This window comes from Atractosteus spatula, chromosome 23, assembly GCF_055471065.1.
Source record: "Atractosteus spatula isolate fAtrSpa1 chromosome 23, fAtrSpa1.hap1, whole genome shotgun sequence".
Taxonomy (NCBI): domain Eukaryota; kingdom Metazoa; phylum Chordata; class Actinopteri; order Semionotiformes; family Lepisosteidae; genus Atractosteus; species Atractosteus spatula.
The window spans coordinates 16953733-16972781 of NC_142728.1; the positions used below are offsets into that span (position 1 = coordinate 16953733).

The 19049-nt window shown below is 45.1% G+C and overlaps 1 protein-coding gene across 3 annotated transcripts in view; it reads left to right on the plus strand.

The window, feature by feature from the left end:
• The first annotated feature begins 1383 nt into the window (after nucleotides 1-1383).
• Nucleotides 1384-19049, plus strand: part of mvb12ba (multivesicular body subunit 12Ba) — a 61719-nt gene continuing 44053 nt past the window's right edge. For 2 of the 3 annotated variants that reach the window (XM_088940526.1, XM_088940527.1), the window contains exons 1-4: nucleotides 1384-1662; nucleotides 9345-9467; nucleotides 15052-15159; nucleotides 18595-18691. In XM_088940526.1, coding sequence (XP_088796652.1) covers nucleotides 9357-9467; nucleotides 15052-15159; nucleotides 18595-18691 — 316 coding nt within the window. In that variant the 5' untranslated portion in view covers nucleotides 1384-1662; nucleotides 9345-9356. Of the gene's footprint in view, nucleotides 1663-1835; nucleotides 1890-9344; nucleotides 9468-15051; nucleotides 15160-18594; nucleotides 18692-19049 lie in introns of those variants that run through there. The other variant, XM_088940528.1, reaches the window with a different exon arrangement.

The window sequence follows — 19049 nt, forward strand, 5'->3', positions numbered from 1 at the left end:
GTGTCTGAGAACAAGTCATACTTTTACACTCAACAGACATGGGGCCCATCTGGAAACATGCTTGCAGAGCTCAGAGATGTTTGTTCAGCTGGACACTCTGGGGGATCTCAGTGCAAGCTCTAGAACAAGTTCCCCAGCTCTTGATAAAGAATGAACTGGCTGGGCTCTGGTTGCAACAGGAACTTAAATTTTACATACAAGCAGAAGAAGTTTTTATCAGCAATATTAAATGTTAAATATTGATCATTCCCATTCTTAAATAACAGTCCAGGATTAAGGTCACAGGGTCTTTTTTAGAGAGAGTGGTGTAATTAAGGTCTCAATTCACTTAATGGCTAAATAAACATAATATTTTTTTTAAATGGAAATATTTATCATGCGTTTAAAAATAGTTGGCATGTGATCTGCCTGTCTTTAGGTTTTAGACCTATGTAGCATCCTTTTGAGTTTGGAAAGAAGTGTCATATTTATATATATCCATGCTGAAAAATTCCTGGAGCTCAATTAGGCAGTTGGCAGCTATGTAGGAACAAACAGAAAATGCCCAGGCTGTCCAGAAACCTAGTTTGAGGCCTTGTGTAAGTCAGTCAAATCCATTTCTTTGGGATAAACCTGTCCTGCACTTCAGTAAAGCAATGTCTCATTCCCATCACCCTGAAGTCTGGATTGCAGTGCACTTGAGTTGTGTAGTGGTCAGATAGCTCTAACTGGCATATGCTTCCAAACAATGAGTTGCACTAGAATTGCAGGGTGTACCCATGGTGCAAAGATGCTCTCAAAACATCACTCCCCTTATTGTGATGCTGCCGATGTGGAGGTGAAGTGATGTCACCTCACTAGCTGTGTCTCTGTTTGTCACTCACTGGAACTTGAGGCTCATTAGGACTGCAGACTGACACATTGTGTCTGTCGGCCTGTCCGTCACTGTTCAAGTGTTATATTGTGTGAAGTAAACACGACAGACCCCTTGAAAAACAAGAAAATCTACAGGTCACACAGACCTTAAAATCAGCATTTGTGTGTCGACTGCATTGGAGAAGGTGTATTCTGTCAATTGTATAATCCATTAATAAAGGTGCTTTTTAATGGCATTTGTGGGTGGGTAATTTTATTTGAATGTCTCATTTATATCTATAAATAACAATCTATGACAAGCATGACAGGATAACAATTCTTTTATTAAAACATAAGATGTGCATTCTGAATATGTAATGTACACTCTTAATTTATGTACTAGTAATAACTGAACACAAAAAATGGATGTGTATATTATTATTAAGATTATTTTTGTTGTTCACCTTCCAATATAATTTCTGAGGTCCCACTCCCGTTTTAATATTTTTCACTGGTCCGAGCTGCAGAAATGTGACTGATAATCTTTTTCTTTTGATTCATGTTCGGGAGGGAAAAGGCAGTAGTTCCGCGTCTGCAAAGCAGGGGTCTCTCTCAGTAACTCCTAAATATCAGCTGTTTCGATAGGAGCCTCTTTAATTGTTAATGATTTCTAAAAAGAAACAAAAATCGGGATTAACAATCCCGGAAGGGATGAAGGATCTGCGGCCGTGAGTCGGGGAAGGAGGGAGAAGAGGAAAAACGAAGAATCAGTAAAAAAAAAATAAATCAGAGCTTGTTCTTGTGAGATTAAATTGTTGACTTCACGGGGTAAGAAACTGACGATGAGTAACTGCTTTTCCTGCTGCTGCTGCTGCCTCCCTGCTTCTATCCTCCTCTAGCGGGGGTTGGCTTTTCCCTGCAAGCCGCCCTCCCCGTTACCTCTCCTCGTTGCGGCCTGTAGGCGAGTCCGAGGCTTCTTCTGTCTCACAGCTCCTCTGGCAATGAAAAGCTGCTTTTGTCTGAGAAGGACGAGGGACGAGGTGCCGCGATTAACAGTTAAGTTGCGAATATGTAAAGAAGACTTAAAACTAACATAAATCCGAGATCATCTCGTCTTTTAAAATATTTGTTTTCAGTAGGCCAGCGGGGGGGGCCTTTCTTATATTGTTGAAAGGTTTACTAAATCCTACATGAACCCCGGTCCGATGCCCGTAGTTCACGATTCTCTATTTTACAAGATTTGATCAGGGTTGCCTTTTTTCTTGCCTTTTATGGGATGTTAAAAGAGTATTGTAGTAGTAATATATTACGATGACAGTGTTATATTATTCTTTTTGTGTTGTATTCGCAAGGAACCGTCTTAAGTGTATCGACTAGTTACAGGATCTGCATGGGCAAAACGGCTTTAACTTCTAAACTAAGAGATAAAAGATATAAGAGTTATACATCTAGCGGTCTCCTTTGTAATAATGTAGGATAAAGCTTTTATTTCAAGTTTTAAAAAACGAATGAGGGGGTGCGAATTATTCATCCCCTAAAGTCGTCTGTGTTAAATCCATGTTTCTAGAGACAACGTAGAGCACGAGTCCTACTAGGATAAATTAAATTATCCTAAATGTCCTTCTAAATGTTGCTGTGAAACAAACAAAAAAAAAGTTTGATAACCAGAAGTCAGAAGTGTTCACTCTTATAATAATAAGTTGCAAAGATTTCGCCCATTCATTATTTTTATGGTTTGTTTACCCTGCAGTTAAGAGTTGGGTCACTCATTGAAATTTTGAGGCAGTGTGGTTAAATGTAAATTATACGGTTAACCTACTAACTAAACACCCAGAACACAGCCTGTTTTATGTGTTGGAAATCGTTGTTGTGAAAATTCTTTATATTGTGTGTTAAGAAATACAAGAGTGTTTAACATTAAATGAAAAAAAAAACACAATTCGTGACACGTTTTTGTCAGTACAGCTTATTAGCTCTTTTATCTTCTTGAATATATAGTATATGAAACATTTACTAAAACTTATTGTTTCACATATTGAGTTTTGCACGTGTTTTTCCTTGACCGAACTCCAGGTGTTTGAGGGGGGCTTTGGATTTTAATGTTGATGGCATTTAATGCTCATTTCTTAACACAAATGACGCAGAAGGGACCTTTTTCCACGGCATTGTCTGCTCGTCATTTCTTCTGACAGGTCAAGAGCGTTTGTCTCCTTCAAATAAAAGGTCTTGCCATCCATTCAAAGCAGTGCCAGCGTAACTCCGTCAGGTGCTGAACAGTTTCATCTGGTTTGTTCTTGAACCCAAGCAAGCAGCAGTAAGAAACCACAGGATTGTGCTTTTGATCCATTTTTGAGATTTGACCCATTCAGGGTTTATCTTCATGTAAATTAAAGGACATATTGCTCTGGGCTTTTAATGATGACCAGGATTGGCACCACCTTTTGCTGAACTGTGTAGGAGAGACACTCTTGCCACAGGGATGTTGCACTTTTCTTACTGCTGCACAGCTTATCTTCCAGTTTGTGAATTCGCTTGAAATTTGTGCCAAAATGCGACGGAGCAAGTCAGGTTTTTAGAGTTCCTTAGAAGTTCCTCGGTACAATACTGTGTCATTGCGAAACTGTTAACGTTAGCATTTTTAGCACATTGTACATCGAGACTGTGGATTTATCAGGTCTTTGTATGTATTTGAGGTGGACATGCGTACATTGTCGGATGTCCTTGCAAGGACTGGAAGTTTCCAAACTGGAGGACTTGTGTCAAGGTGTTACTGACTGCGTAGTCCATATTCTGTGTAGGTATTCAGTATTTTTATCTGGTACTGTAGATCATTTTAAATGACTGAGTGTTCAGAGTAAAGTTTGTAAGGTGAGTTTATCATCAGCACTGAGTCCTCGGATTGCACATCTGAACATGCATTTTTCAATGAAAGCCGGTTTGCAGCAGAGCTGCATATCGCATTCGGGTAAAGTCAGATTGATTAGGAGGAGAATAAATGAAAAAAACACTCTCTTCCTGTAAGCTAATTTGTAGTCCTTGGTTTCTTTAATAACTCTTCCAACTAACTTTTCTAAACAGAGAATTCCTGCCACAGTAAATCCTCTAAATTCAATAAATCTAATTACAATAAATTCAGTAAACATTGAGATTGAATGCAATAACTGTGTCATTTACTCTGCAAAAATACTTTAAACCTAATTTAATAATACACAGAGGAAAGCTCTGCGAAGTCACTAATTTTCTTACCAGGACTGCATACATTAAACTAGATGTACTTCAGACAGGCATGGAAAAAAATAGGTTCCATTTAGTGGATTTCTCAGCAAATATAGGATTGCCACACATTTGTACTGGGCTTGCCTGTCATTTGTTAATGCAGGGCCCCATGTCTTTTGAAGTACTGCTGTTGGAAAACTGTAGCTGTTGCTGGCTTGTTTGGATAGACTTGAATATGCTATTGCTTTGAAATGAGAGGGCAGAAGGCAAACGGAGAACCTTGTGCTGCATCCTTTTCTTGAAAGGGTGCACGTGTAGGCCTGTGTGCCTCTGGGTCTCTGCAGTTAGAGCACATTCAACTGAAGCCTGTAGGCCTGCTTTTTAAGGTCCTTTTAGATGTTCAGCTACGGGTTTCTTAATGTTATATGGATTCAAAGGGAAGTTCCTCTTCTGAGACAGAAGCAATGAATTGGACCTGTGTTTTGGAAGTGGACTTGCTGCAATAGGGTGCTTTCCTTTTTTAGGAGTGTAATACTTTTTTTAGTTGCATTGTCAAGCAGCCAACTGTCAATTTGCTTTGATACAGGGGGACTGAATTAAACACTTATTCACCTAATAATGTGTTTTATTAGCCATGAATTGTTGCCCTACAATTTTGTTTTATTAAAGATGGGTTATTTAAAATGGTGGCAGGATACAGTGTGTTTGTATTAAGTATGACAGTGTGTACAGTATATACATCTGTGTGCAATGAAGGGATAAAGTGTGATTACAGGGGCTCGGGGTGATTGTGGGCGAGTACACTCACGGCTTGTGGTGAGCTCTGTGGATTCCTGTAGGAGTGGTGCCTAGTGATTGTAGGGGCTGATGTCTTTTATGTAATGTGCACTTGTACTGTAAATACATTTTTGTTGAACGTGTGTCTAAAACATAGCTGCTTAGATGCAAAGCAAATTTCTGAGAAATCAGACAAAGTGTTATCGTATCGTATACAGTATGTAGATGAACTGATAAACAGTTGTTGCGTCTAATTGGTTTGGATTTTCTTACTGCTGGGCAGGTTATCTTCCTATAAGGGTCCAGATTCCAAGAATTCCATCCTTTCCCATGGGTTACCAGTCTTCTGGTCCTTATTGCGCCAGAGCTATTAATTACCCAGGTGAATTCATTTATAGGGTAACAGTCTCCGGGTGCTCAAAAGAGGCTCTGCCCAGTCCTGTCCCCTGAGAGCAGGCAACTTCTCCTCTGTCGTCATGCAGCCTAACAGGAACGGATTGATCCATTTCCTGAAGGAAGCCGGGTTATCCGTGTCGACAACACGGTTGGGCAGCCTGTTCCAGACTCACCCAGCGGTTCCCATGCTGTGTCGGTGCGGGTCGAGCCTGGTCCGGACAGGCCCTGGGAGCAGGGACCTGGAGAGAGAGGCCAGGCAGGGGGGCCCCGTCGCTTGGCTGCCCGAGAACCCTTCCCAGTTTGTGAGCTTCTTGTTTCGGATGCCTGGATGCAGCGAAACGGGAGGGAAATATCCGACTTGTTCCTTTCCCTGTCCGGTCTCTCCACGACCCGGATTAAGAGTATGCACTTGTTACACGCAGCTCCACAGTTTCCCTTTTTTAAAAGGGTGGAAAAGAAACGCTGGCCCAGTCTGAGCAGACCCTGAAGGACTAACTGACTTGAATGTTAAACACGAGCCTGATGACCATCCAGATCCGTTAAATACCATTGGCATATTTGTTTTTCTCTCCAGTGTGAACAGCAGCGTTTGCATTGCTAGGCTGTGCCTGCAGTAGCAATCCTTCCATGTGCTGGACGAGGGATTTGCAAGTACCTCATATTACATATTACTTGAGCTATCAGACTAGAAGGCGTGAGCTTTGTCCATGTAGGATATTTTTGCACCTCCTGATCACTTTATGACCCGTGTTTTACAGTGCACATTTTATTATTGTGATTATCGCTGACGTCAACACTACATCTGTAACCTTTGACATATCAATCACAGCACCAGCACAAGAGCCTACCAGAGCTAAAACAGTCAGTAGTTTAAAAATCTTTTTTAAAGCAAGGAAACTTAAGTAATGCAGTTGCTATTATGTACTGCAGTTTAATTTTAAGACCAACATGTCAGTTTCCTGCTGCTTTTATGTTTTATTGGTATCTACAGGAAACCCACACCTACAAAACTGGAGTGTCTCAGAGTGGATATAGTAACTTGTTCACATGATGGTTATCTGTCAGGAAAAGGATTATTGGATTGAAATCACAACTCCTCAAGTATAGGCAAGAATTCAGAGTGGCTGTAGGAAAGCAACACAAAGTATCTTCAACACAAAGTATCATTTTGTTTTGGTGTGATCAAAAGCACGCATGGTATCACACACAGATACAGCTCTAGTGGTACTTACTCATATTACTCTCATGATCACATATACGTTCTTGACTGTAAAGCAAAAGTAAGTTTGGACTTTTCTGTACCGATGCACAGGACACAGCAGCTGCCAGAAAACAGGACCGTTCGACTCTCTTCCTGGGTTATAAATAGCTCATCGTGTTTTGTCAGTTATTTGCTTTTTTCTGTTTTTGTTCAATTTTTCGGAGTGAAGCAAAAACCAAAACCTGTCTCGCCCTAAGCAGCACGAACAGGTTAGCTGTTCTCGCCCAGCTTTGCTTAACAAATGCAGTCAATCTACCCTTCATACTTAAGGAAACAAGATGTTTTTTCATAGATCGTTAGCAAAGCTCTCCCAGCTGTGGGCCAAGGCATGGGTAATACCCACTGACCAGAAAATTACTAATGTAGCGTCCATCCGTGAAAGAGAGTGACAAAACTGAACCACGAAATTCTAAAAAAAGTCTTCCACTACAGAGCAAGTGATGGTAATGGCAGAATTGGTTAGTTTTGCTTTAGATGATATTAGCTGCTCTGAGTGTATGATATAATACTGTATATTGGGTTTCTCAGGTTGCAGGTGGTAGACATTCAGAGTGGTGCTTTGTATTTGGATTGTAAACTGGTTGAGCGGTAGAGATAAGGTTTGAATGCTCCAGGAGGGTGGGTAAGTTATAAGTAGAATACCACAGGGATCTGTATCAGGGTTCCTACTCTTCCTCACTTAGATCAGCGATGTAGAGTCTTGTATAGTTAGTCAACTAATCAACAAAATTCTACCTAAGAAGGAGGATTAGCAATCACTGTTGAAGCAGCAGAGGAAATTAAACAATATTTATTTAAACTTGCAGATAACATTTAATGCACACTCTGTAAGTGCAGAGTGGTACATGCAGGTACTAAAACTACAAATACAAGATGAAAGGTGTGAAGAAGACGCAGGAAAAAAACTGTAGGTGTTTACGTTGATGCATTATTTACCTCTAATATGTCACTGTGGGAAAGCAGTTCAAAAGCAAAGAGAATGTCATAATGCGCAGTTAAAAGTCGAATTTAGATCAAGGGATGTTGTGTTAGAATTGGACGTTGCTTCATGTAGAATACCGTGCGCGGTTTTGGCCACCACGTCACAGAGAGGCAGTGGCAGCTCTGGAGCTGGTGCGGACAAGAGCGATCAGGTACATTCCTGGGGAAAGACACATCCCACGTTGACAGGTTTACAACAGCGCGGGCAAGCCGACGGACCTCTTCAGGGCCAACAGTGAAACTCAGCCGGAGCGCATGGGCTCAAGGGAACTGGAAGTGCATTTACAACTGAGAGCATGAGGCACTGGGCTGGGTTTGGGTTTTAGTCATTTTGACCTGCACTCCTAAAACTTCATTCTCCAGCCCAGTTCTGTGATTCTGGTGGAAATGTTCTTGCTGCAATGTGCTTCTTGAGTCGGGGGGGGGGAAGCAATGTATTGTTTATACCTGCTTTCGAACTGGTTCAGGTGGAAAAACGGATCGTGGAGAATTTGAATTTCTCGAATAAATTTCGAGAAGGTCAGCTGCTACAGTGGGTGTCCGTCTGCGCTGTCATGGGTGGAGAGCCCCGGTCTGGTGGTGAGATGCAGTTCAGCAGGTCTCATAGATCAGCCCTCTTTTAATGCAGTGTGCAGTCAAGGTGCTGCTTTGGATGGATCCAGCAAAGCGATGTGTTTGCACAAATGATGGGAATGAAGCCCTAAGAATTGGGGAGGTGTTGTAGGCAGACGGATTGGGCTGGCCACCTCCGAGACGCGGTGTAACTTCTTGCTGGCAGTGCCCAGCGCAGCACTGCGCTGCACGTCCATACTTGATTTTGACAGCATCTTCTTCCATTCCTGGCGGCCCAGATGTAGCCTTTCCAAAGTCTGACGGATGAGAGGAAGGCATCGGATCCGCTTTCCCGGCTAGGCCCGGCTCCCGGGGCGCAGGGCGCATTCCCCTCATGACTGCAAAAACACGGCAGCAGCTGCATCATGGAAAAACACCCCCTCGCTCTTTCCTGGGATTCCCCCAAGCAGAGCTGGTGCCCCAGAAATCTGGGCCAGACTCGGGATCTGACTTGTCCGTGGGGCCGCGGCTCGGTGGCAGATGAGGATATTTTAATTAACCGGGCAGTTTTCTTGGAATCGGCATGCGTGAATTTTGTTTTTGGAGAGAGTGCATCGGTTTGGCTGTGGACTACGGCCAGTTTCTGAAGATTTTGTTCTCCAGCTGCTGCTCTCTTTGTGGGGAAGGGATTGTGGTGTTCGCTGTTCGCGAGATATTATCTTAAATTGGAGCTATTCAAGAGCCATCAAAGCCTCCTTTGTAAAACTTTAACAATAAGAAATAATTAATTCCAACATATTACAAACAATTAAAAATGAGGTTTTTGTTCGACTTTCAATGGCGCGTTTTAAAGCCAGTGGGATCTGGGATAGCAAGAGTATAATTATAAGGAGGGAAAAAAAATTCTCTTTTGAAATTCTAAGGATTAAAAAAAAGGGAGGGGGGGGTGGGGAAACTAGGGCAGTTTGATTTTTCTCTTAAAGTAATGTAACACAATTTAGATCCCTTTCTGTCTCTTGCCAATTAAAATGGAAGCGTTTTGCCATTTTTTTCCTGCATAGCTGGTTGGATCCCAGCATTTGTATCATTTCTTTCTTCTCTGCTTTTTGTAGTTTGCTTTGGTCTCGCTGCGTAGTTGTTTTCCAGCTGCACTAACCTTTTCTATCCCCATGAGAAGTGCGTGGTTGGTGCCCTGTATATCTGGAGGTCCAGTGCAGATTGGCAGTGGTGCCCTCGGCAGTAAGGGCACCTTCTCAACTCCGGTGCCCTTGGAGCCCATTCCCAGCGCTGCAGCCGCCTGGCGCTGACTGTCCTCCCTGTGTTCCAGAGCCCCTCCGAGATGCCCGAGGTCCGAGACCTGTCCGACGCCCTGCCCGAGCTGCCCCTGGACCCGATCACCGGCGTGGGAGTGGTGGCGTCCCGGAACCGTGCGCCCACGGGCTACGATGTCGTGAGTCCTGCTTCTTCTCTTGTTTCTCTTGCTCAGTGCGAAATGAGAAGATCTGTATCTGGGGCCAGGGACGGAGAAAATCTCATGGGGGCCTGAAACTCTGACCAGGTTTGTCAACAAAACAGGTGCGTTAAAAAGATCAGAAGGCTTGCTCGCCAAGTAACGTATTACTTCTGCCAAATCACCCCAAAAAACCCTTTTGTGGATGGGATAGGCGCCTGCGTTTTAGAAGTGAAACTCATACAAATAATCAGGCAGCTCTTCTTGTTCTTCTTTTTGCTGCAAATGTTTTAAATAGTAGGAAGTGAAAATCTTCTCGCATGCCGGACTTCCCAGTTCTTCCATGTCAAGAAAAACACTGATGTCTCGGACACTGCAGCCCTCAGACAACACGAGTGCAATTATGAACAGAATTACTGCACAGAGGTTTGTTTTCTGTCAGTCAATACGTCCTGCCTCTGAGTTAAAGATTTGTTTTTTAATTCCCATTAACCAGGATTTGCGGAGCCCTCTGATTGATTGTGATAGACTGCCAGCTTCACCCAGGGCTAATTACTTACCAAACTGTGTGGCGATTACCCATGATGCTTGGCGCTTGGGCTCCAGCTGCTTTTTAACAATTTAGTTTCCCCGTCAGGAACAAGAAGTGCCCTGTTGCACGGCGCTTCAACAAGTTCCTGCAATTAACTGCGGGGAAAAGTAGGGCAGCTGCTGCGACGGCCCCTGGGAACAGGAGGCCGTGATGCTCGGAGTTGGCTGTGGGTTTAACAAGGTGCAAAACAAACAGAAAATAGCATACAGCGTGGAATGGGCTCTTAGCTCTTTCTCCCTCTCCCTCTCTATCCATTTCTCTGTCCCCCTTGCTCTCTCTGGCCTATTTCTTTCCGCACACCTTGGGTACCTGCAAGCCGGATTTCGACTGCGTGACAAGTCAGAAGGAGGTAGGGCGGACCTGTCGGTGCTGGGAGAATGGTGGAGGGGGCCCGGCTGTGTCGCCATCGTGGTGATGCTCCCGAGTCCCAGAGTCTCCCGCGTACGCCGGCAGCCTCCGCTGCGTGTGTCGGGGCCTCCAAGGCTGTCTCCCGCTGTCCCAGGCCGAGATGACGGCGCCCGAGTCATGGGTCTTGGCGACCGTCTCTGAAAGAATCCTTTTGCAGATTCGATCCTTGATGGATATCGCAAGTGGTGCATGAAGTGGTTACTGACTCTGCGGCTGCGTGCCTGCAGGGCACCTGGGTTTGAACCCCAGCGGATCAGAACGCAGCCCTGAGAGCCGGTGCAGTGTTGCAGGGAGCTGGATAGGGCTGGCCACCTCCGAGACAGGGTGTGGATCCTGTACATCAGGAAGTTGGCAAGTCAGGATGTTTGCAAGGCCCAACGTGCCCGAAACGGCACCTTCAGTGTGTGGAATTCCCCATAATGCACCCTGGTTTTGGGAGAGCCGGTCAATCCTCTGAGAAGTTAAGTGTCTGAATCCCTGGTGGAAAATATCCTGATGCACATTGTCGGGAGGGTTGTCCTTGGGGAAAAAAACTAGCGTACGACCGATTTAAATGGGGGCAGTGTACGTGCACCTGTGTGCTTTCTTTAGTGGACTTCGAGTAGTGTCGAAAAGTCAATAACGCCAGATAAACGTGTGTAATATTTTGTGGGTTTTCGATTTGTTTTAGTCCTCAAGAAGTGAAACAGCATCAGAACTAATTTATAGAGGTAGCATTTCTAATGATATTAGCCACAGATGATCATTAGGTAGAAAGGTCACTGTTTCTGCCCAGGCCGAAAATAATATCTCCAGCAAGACTGGTCTTCAGATTTGAGATCTGATATGCAGTCCCACTCACCTGACAGTCCCCATAGCCCACTTTTACTCTTCTGCATGAGATTAACATCCCTGTGCTCCTTCGCAGCTGGCCTGGCGATTGAGCTCCCCTGCTCTTATCTTCTGTTATTGTGTCGCTGGCTTAAAATTTTTTAAAAACTCTTACAAGTTCATCTTCGTCTTGCTTTCGTGCTTGAGGGTGCGTTCGGAGTAAATGAGAGTGCAGGAATTAGAGTACAGAAATAAATGAAATTCTACAGAGTAGGAGACAAATCCTGACATCGTGTGTGCTGTGTCTAATAAGATTACCAATTGCAAGAAAAATGCTCTCTAATTGAAGGACTTGGCTACATTGGGAACGTGTTAATCACACAGAAGGGACTGGCGTAGTTGGTGTCAGACGGCGGTTTCTAAAACGGAATTGTGTCAGGGCTGGCGTTCTGAAGAAGACCAAGCTGTTTGAAAAACATTTGGGGGCATTCAGAAAACAAACAGATGTAGCAAAACACTGGCTCTGAGAAACCCTTTTGATGAAAAACAGATCTGCGTCCTTTGAGAGAGTTAAGGGGGGAAAAAAAACAACAATTTAATTGCTTTTTATTCTGTGTTAAGCCAAAGATTGTTTTTATGTGCGTGTTTCTTTTTTCATTTTCAGGTTGTTAAACTGTCTCTTTTATTTGAATACGGGTTTGGATCTCGGGGACGGCTTGTGTGGGTGGGCCCGTCTGGATTGGATTGGGTCACAAGTCTGTGACAAGCCCAGCTCCTCTCGGAGTGGGGCGCTTTTTCATTTCCTGCTGCTCCAGTTTATTGCAGCACTTTGATCCTTTCGCTGTTTTTTTTTCTTTCCTGCTCCTCAGAGGTGTAGGGGTCAGACTTCTCGTGGCTTAAAGGGGACTCCTTCTGTCCGTTGCGAGAGGTAGCCAAAGAGGCATTTACCGCAGAAGGCTCCCATCCGTGGTTAATTATCCCGTCCGGATCATTCAAAGTTGTGTTCCGTTGCTGTGGAGTTTGTCGGCAGCCACAGTTTGATTATGATGTTCATAGATCCCCCTTTAATCCGGAGAAGATGAGAGCGATTAACTCCTTTGCCTTCCTTTTCTTGCAGTAGCGGTTTTTAATGCAGGAAGCTGCTCCTACACAAGGAGCCCAGCACATCAAACGGCTCCGCTGGGATTCTCTGCTGTTCTTAAGCTACTGTTCTCGCCCAACATCAAACACTTACAAGCATGCCGAGACAGAGCGCATCAGTCACACTTACACTAGGAGGAGAAATGGCACTTCGTTTGTAATCTGGTGCCGCGTGGAACTTCCTGCTTGTAACTTTTCACCATTCCACTATTCCTGCTTGGCGGTGCTGTTTACAGACCTTCGATAAGACTTTCTCATCGGGGGGGCTGCAGGGGTCCCCTTTTCCTTGTGGGGGAGCAGGTCTCCCAGCCCAGGCAGGGCTCCCCGGTCTGCGGAGGGAAGAAAGGATCTGAGTGTGGTGCTTGTCGCCCAGGTCGCTTCTGGATTAACCCCGTTGTCCGAATGGCTTCTTCCTCAAGGCCTGTTGTTCCACGGGCGCGATCGGGGGGCAGCAATGGAGTGTTTGTCTGCTGGCACCACTGGGAGAGAGCTTTCACACGAATCCCCTCTTTTCCATTAGGTCGTTGATTTCCTTTCAGCTGTTTCTTTTTTTTTTAACCTTCCAATGAACTGTGTTAAGCAGAAATTAATGCCTGAACTAAGCAGCCTAAACCAAAATGATATACTGGGATTATTCCTTCCCTGGGAATGGTGCAAACAGGAGGCGATCGTGCCACGCAGGCAGCCCGCACACCCGCCCACTGCTGCTCTCTCCCGGCGCCCCCTGCCCGCGGCCCCCATGTTTCATTCATGGCGCATCGCCCAGCCGGCCCGCCTGTCCGGCAGCAGGAGCGCTGGGGTATTGCTCCCGTCCGGAGTGCGCGCGCGCTGCCCTTATTAATCCCCGGCTTGACTTTGCTTCTCGGAGAACAATCCCTTTGTTTGCTTTGACAGGTTGTGGTGTCTACTGACCTGGAAAAAGTGCCCAGGACTGTTTGTCTTGTAAGAAACCGGGGGGGTTGATGGATGGCTCCTCCAGGGACTGTTCTGAGGATTGGAGGTGTCTGCTCTCCCCGGTTTGCATGATTTTCCTAAACTTGTTCGCCTCCCCTAATCATGAAGGGTTTTTTCAGGCCGTTCATCATTCTTGTCGGCCGGACAGTTCCAGGCAGGAGTCTTGCAGCATGCAGCTTCTCTTTCCTCCCAAAGGTTCGGGAGCGAATAATTAAAATAGATCTCTTGTTTCCCATGACAGCGTTTTGATGATAATTTAATCAACATTTGTTTCCGCTCTACATCCTTTTTTGTCAGCAAAAATGTGTTCTTCTGGAAGCTGCTGCCTTCAATACTGAAAATACTCTGTGTTTTTCTGCAAAAGGCTGCTGAACTTTTTCACACCAAAGCAGAGCTTCAGTGTACGAGCTGAAGCGTCTTGGCCAGCTGTGAAGTTTGTGTGACCGCTCTCCCGAAGCCGTGTCTTGTAAAGAGCTGTGGGCGCAGTTGTGCATCTGTGAATGAGAGTGGGTACTGCTTGCTTGAGTACTGGTGCACTGTCCTCGCATCCCCTCTCTCTCTATGACCAGTGTGGGTTGTGGCTCTGGATTAGCTGTCCAGCACCGGCGCAGAGACCGGTGTGGCTCTGGATTAGCTGTCCAGCACCGGCGCAGAGACCGGTGTGTGGCTTTGGATTAGCTGTCCAGCGTCAGAGCAGTGTGTGGCTCTGAGCAGACTGCTGAACTGCCAGAAAAACCTGCTGCTGTATAGTGTCTGTCTAGAATGTGGGCTCTGGCCGTTTGCTTGATAGCACTGAGTAAGTGGTCATGGAAGCATTGCAGCAGGCCCTGCGCCCAGCAGATCTTGTCGTGCTCACAGCTGTTGTGCCAGGCCAAACCATAGTTCGTCAGTATTGTTTTTAAGTGTAGAAGATTTTGTCTTTTTCCTTATTGTTGTCAAAAGAGCCACGTCTAAGCTCTTTTTTTATGCTTGGTTCTTTCCACAAGAATTAAGCCAGCGGTTGGAGTAGCTGCTTTTCAGATAAAGGAAACAATTTGCATTTCACTTGGAATGTCTCATTTAACATTTGATGAAAAACCCTTCGTGCTGATCACAGTATCACCCTTCCGCCCCCCGCATCAGAACTCGGATATGTTTGTACATGTTTTTCAGGATGCCTGCCATTTCAACACCTATGGCTGATGCAGGAGAATAGCAACGTCAGTATTTTTTTTTCCTTAATGCATGTAAAATTTCACGTGCCATTGGGGTAGGAATACATCAAACGGAGTGCAAAACCTTAACGAACACGCTAATGAACAGCTTCGTTTGCTGCCGTTTTTGTTTTTTTATTCAACCAGGATGCTCCCCCCCACCCCCTCCCACCTCGGCGAGTCCCATCACCCTTTCATGGAGCATTCGCAAAAAAAAAAAGAAAAAAAAGTTTCACTCTCCTCGTTAGACCAGATCTTTGTCAGGCTGTCTTTAATCACCGTAGTCTCCCGAGACGATATTTTTAGCTCCCTTTTTGGAGTTGGAGCTCTCTCGTACCTGGTGCAGGGAACTAATGAGATGCTGCGAGAGCCCAGGCAAGCGTTAATTAAGTAAAATATGCAAGGAAGAAAGCGCACACACACACACTGCACATACATTAACTTTTATCCCACCTCACACATGCACTTTCCTCCTTGTTTTTCACAGATTTCACAAACAACAGATGGCTTAGACGCCGACCTGTGGAAGGACGGCTTATTCAAATCCAAGGTCACACGGTATCTCTGTTTCACCAGAGCGTTCTCCAAAGAAAACGTAAGTACCACCGTGCGTCTGCTTGGAAGCTTTGAGCGAAGGCCTCGGCCTCTTGTGGGGCGGTCGGGCCTGGTTTCGCAGCGGACCCGGGGCCTGGGTGTGTCCACAGGCCCGGGCAGCAGGGCGCTCTGAAGCCTGGCAGTCCGGTTTGGAAACCGCAGGCTTCTCATGAGATGGGTTGAGTGCACCGGGTTCTGCGGCTGCCGCGCTGGTCTTCCTGGGCACGGGTAAACCAGAGCCATTGTCCGGCTCACACACGTACAGTTTTCCCCAGTGGGTTGCCATTGTGGTTATTCATGGGGGGAAAACAAAATTGACAAACTGTTTCTTCTTTTGGTCTTTTCCATTTTAAACCTGCGCCCTGTCGACTGTTGGGACCCCTCCCAGCGTTTCTTCAAAGATTCCGTCTGACTGGGGGGGGGGGGCAAAAAAGAGAACGTTGAACATTAAAGTCCCGCGTTATCAGAAACGACACTTCAAACGTGTAACCGACGTGTAGGACAGAGTGTCTTTTGTTCTCGTTGTGCTGGGAGTCTTGTGTGTGGGCAGTAATCGGAGTGCTTCTGGGGCCGTGTGTGTGGTGCATGCCAAAACATGAAACCCCAACAGTTCCTGAACATCAGCTCAGAGGTCTGTATGATTGGCAGGAGATGGAACAGCCCTGATTCTTTTTTCACTCTTTGGTCTGCAGTAATGTACAAGACATCCTCATCGTATGGGGAAATCGCTCGTTCCGAACTTAGACTCAGTCCAAGCTGTAATTATCGATTAAGAGTCGACCCCTCCTCTCCGGGTCTTCGTTTTCCTCTGCTCCCTCGCTCTTCCAGTGGGGGTGGGGCTCCGGATGGCAGGAAGCATGATGTTATTTTAAGATCACATCTCGGTTTGCTGATCGTTCCAGGGAAGTGCTGTGCGGAGGGCGAAAATGAGCCCCTTGGGCTAATGAGCATGACAGACATGTTAGAACTTTAAATTCATTTTATCACACGGTGTCAGCGTTACAGGGGACATCTGGACCTGCTTTCACACTGGGGCTCTTCAGTCATTAGCATACATCCCTCATTGCAAAGCTGGAAAAGCTGCAAGCTGGTGGAAATCTTGGCACATTTTAACCCTTCAAGGAACATGCCTTTTCTCTGCGGGGGCTGTTGGGCCATAACTTCGTTCAGCGCCTTTTAGGAAAAACCAAGGTCAGATTTAGTGCACTATGACTAAGACGATGCAAGCTAAATAAAATACCAGAGGATCATCAGAATGTCCTTTAGCCTAGAGCTTAACATTGCAACTCGGCTTTTTTTCTGATGTGGAATTGTTAAAACAGGGGGGGATCAACCTTCTCCTCTCTGAACTGTAGAACAGTTCTCAGAATAATATAATACGATGTGTTGCAAGTTGAGCTCCACCTGAAAAGTTTTTTCTCCCCAGTGCCTCGTGTGTGACGGGCTCTGGCACAGTGCTGCACATGGCCCTGTCACCTGTCCCATCTCGGAAAAGCCCAGCGTCCTTTACTTATGAAGGTGGCTTTCCATGTTCCGCATTGCAGCATAATCCGTAATTCTCACTTCTTTTTCCCTTGGAATCCTCCTCCCGTTAGGATAAATTCAGTCGCTACATATCCTCCTTAAACTGTGACCCTCTTTCCTGGATTGTGGAACGTCACAGCCCTGTTGCTGTTATAGGGAATCAGATTCCTCCTAACTGAAGCTGAATTGGTGTGATAGACTGGAAACCTGGACAACACAATGGGGAGGGTCTGTGCTTGGCAGAGCTTCTGCACTGAAGACACAAACCTGTGGCGACTGTCCTCCTCTCTGAGTGTTTCAGTACTCAAGTCTTTCAGAAGATCGATCTGATGGCTTTATGCCAACCTGGTTTATTGGAAAAATGCAAAATTATGCTTTTGCATTTTTTTCTGTCCTCCCTTATTAGGCCTGAATTAAAACTCTGGCGCTTACTGCAAATCTCCAATCCCCAATTCCAAATGCAGCACCTCCTGACGGCTTCCTGTTGGCCTATACCTGCCCTGTTGTTGTTGGGGGAGTTTTCACTGAATCTGGTCATTGGTTGTTTTGTAGAGGAAAGAAAACAATACCTACCTGCGCTTGAGTGTCAGCAATGTTAGTGGCGAAATGGATTGAATTTTTTTTTAAGCGCTTTCGTCAATATGATATCTGGGTTTCGAATTGTTACAGAATTGAAGTTCTTGTATTTATAGGGAATGTGGTGGAGGTGTGGAGTCATTGAATAATGAGTGTTGAGAGCTTGATGTGCTGCTAAATCTTCTCATCCTTGAAAACACTTAAGTGCGGCGTGCCGAGAGAGGTCGATCTGAGCTGCAGAGTTTTAGTATGTATCACACAATTGCCATTTCTCTTGTGTCTCTGTATCATTTTAAAATGAGCGTCCATACCAGTTTAAGGACTTTGATACAAATAAAACATGACAGTACCATCAACAAAAGCTATTTTGTCTGCCAGTCAATATTGCTCCTGCTGTAATTATCTATGACAAAAACAGATTCTGCAAAATTAGCCACTGAATTATGTGGTAGGAAGAAAACAGTTTGTGATTTATCATACTCTAGGTTGGAGGTAGATGGCCCTTTGTCAGGTCCTGATGGGAGAAATCTTTCTTCTTGTGTTGCTTAAAAAAATGGTTTCATGCATAGTAATAACATTCATCCGTATTCCGCCTTAAGTCTGAATAAAAACTATGAATAAAAAATGGTTTTAATGGTAATGACTGCCACATAACACACACAGCGGAATCCAGAGCTTCGAACTCGTCATGTCATGGCTAAGTTGTTTCGCTTCCTTGCAGAATGCTGCGGATTATTGCAATTTATTATTGCAGAAATGAAACCCTAATGAATAAAAAGCAGGTAGGCAGACTGTTTGAGACGAGAACAAAGCTTGAGGCGTTGGCCGATGCCGGGGGTTTTAAGCAGTGGGCCCAGGAGCGCCGTACGGCGGGGCTCTTCCGAACCGTCCGGCAGCCCGACGGTGCTTTTCCTCCTGCTCCATGTGGGATTTCTGCCAGTCTGAAAGAGCTGGGACAAGAGGGCTATCGCCGACGTGTCCGTTTAAAATCCAGAACCATGCCCTGCATCATACGCTTAGACCATAACCATGATAGGCCATCACCTTATCTTCTTATCGCTCGTGAGCGTCCCTGAATGTCTTCACGGTAACTGAAGGACCCGTATTTGTCTGCAGACGATATAAAAGACCTAGCCCAGCTGTCCCCTACTTTGTCAGATGTAAGGCAGTTAACCCCAATCAGTGTCTGTAAAAAGATTTTCACCGAGATTTTACAAGGAATGTTTTCTACCTTCTGAAAGATGTCAAACCCATAGAAGACATTTTTAGGGGAGTCCAAAAACCATTGCAGAAAGCCCTGGGTTCTTGCTGACATGCTATTTTTTCCTTTTTTAAGAGCCATTTGGGTAATGTGCTGGTCGACATGAAGCTGATTGATATAAAAGACACCCTGCCAGTGGGCTTCATTCCTATTCAGGAGACGGTGGATACACGTAAGCAAGCATTTTCCTAGAAATGTAACATCACGAGCCTGTTTATTTATTTCATTTTGTTCTGTTTTGACTACCTCAGACAAAATGGTGCTTATTCCCTGAAGACAGCTTTGCTTGAGATGCTGAATATTTTATAGCACGAATTCGGCTAATTTATGAGAATCTTTTGGGATAAAATAAACATATTTTTCCCTGGAGGGAGCAAGGAGGGAATCATGAGTCATTGTTTATCTGAGCATGAGTGATGCCTTTCGTTATGTGGGATTTATTTATTTATGTATTTATTTTGGATGAGTATGAGTAGATAGCGGTTATCTAATATTAATGATTCACGCGTTCCCAACTGGATCAGCGTTTT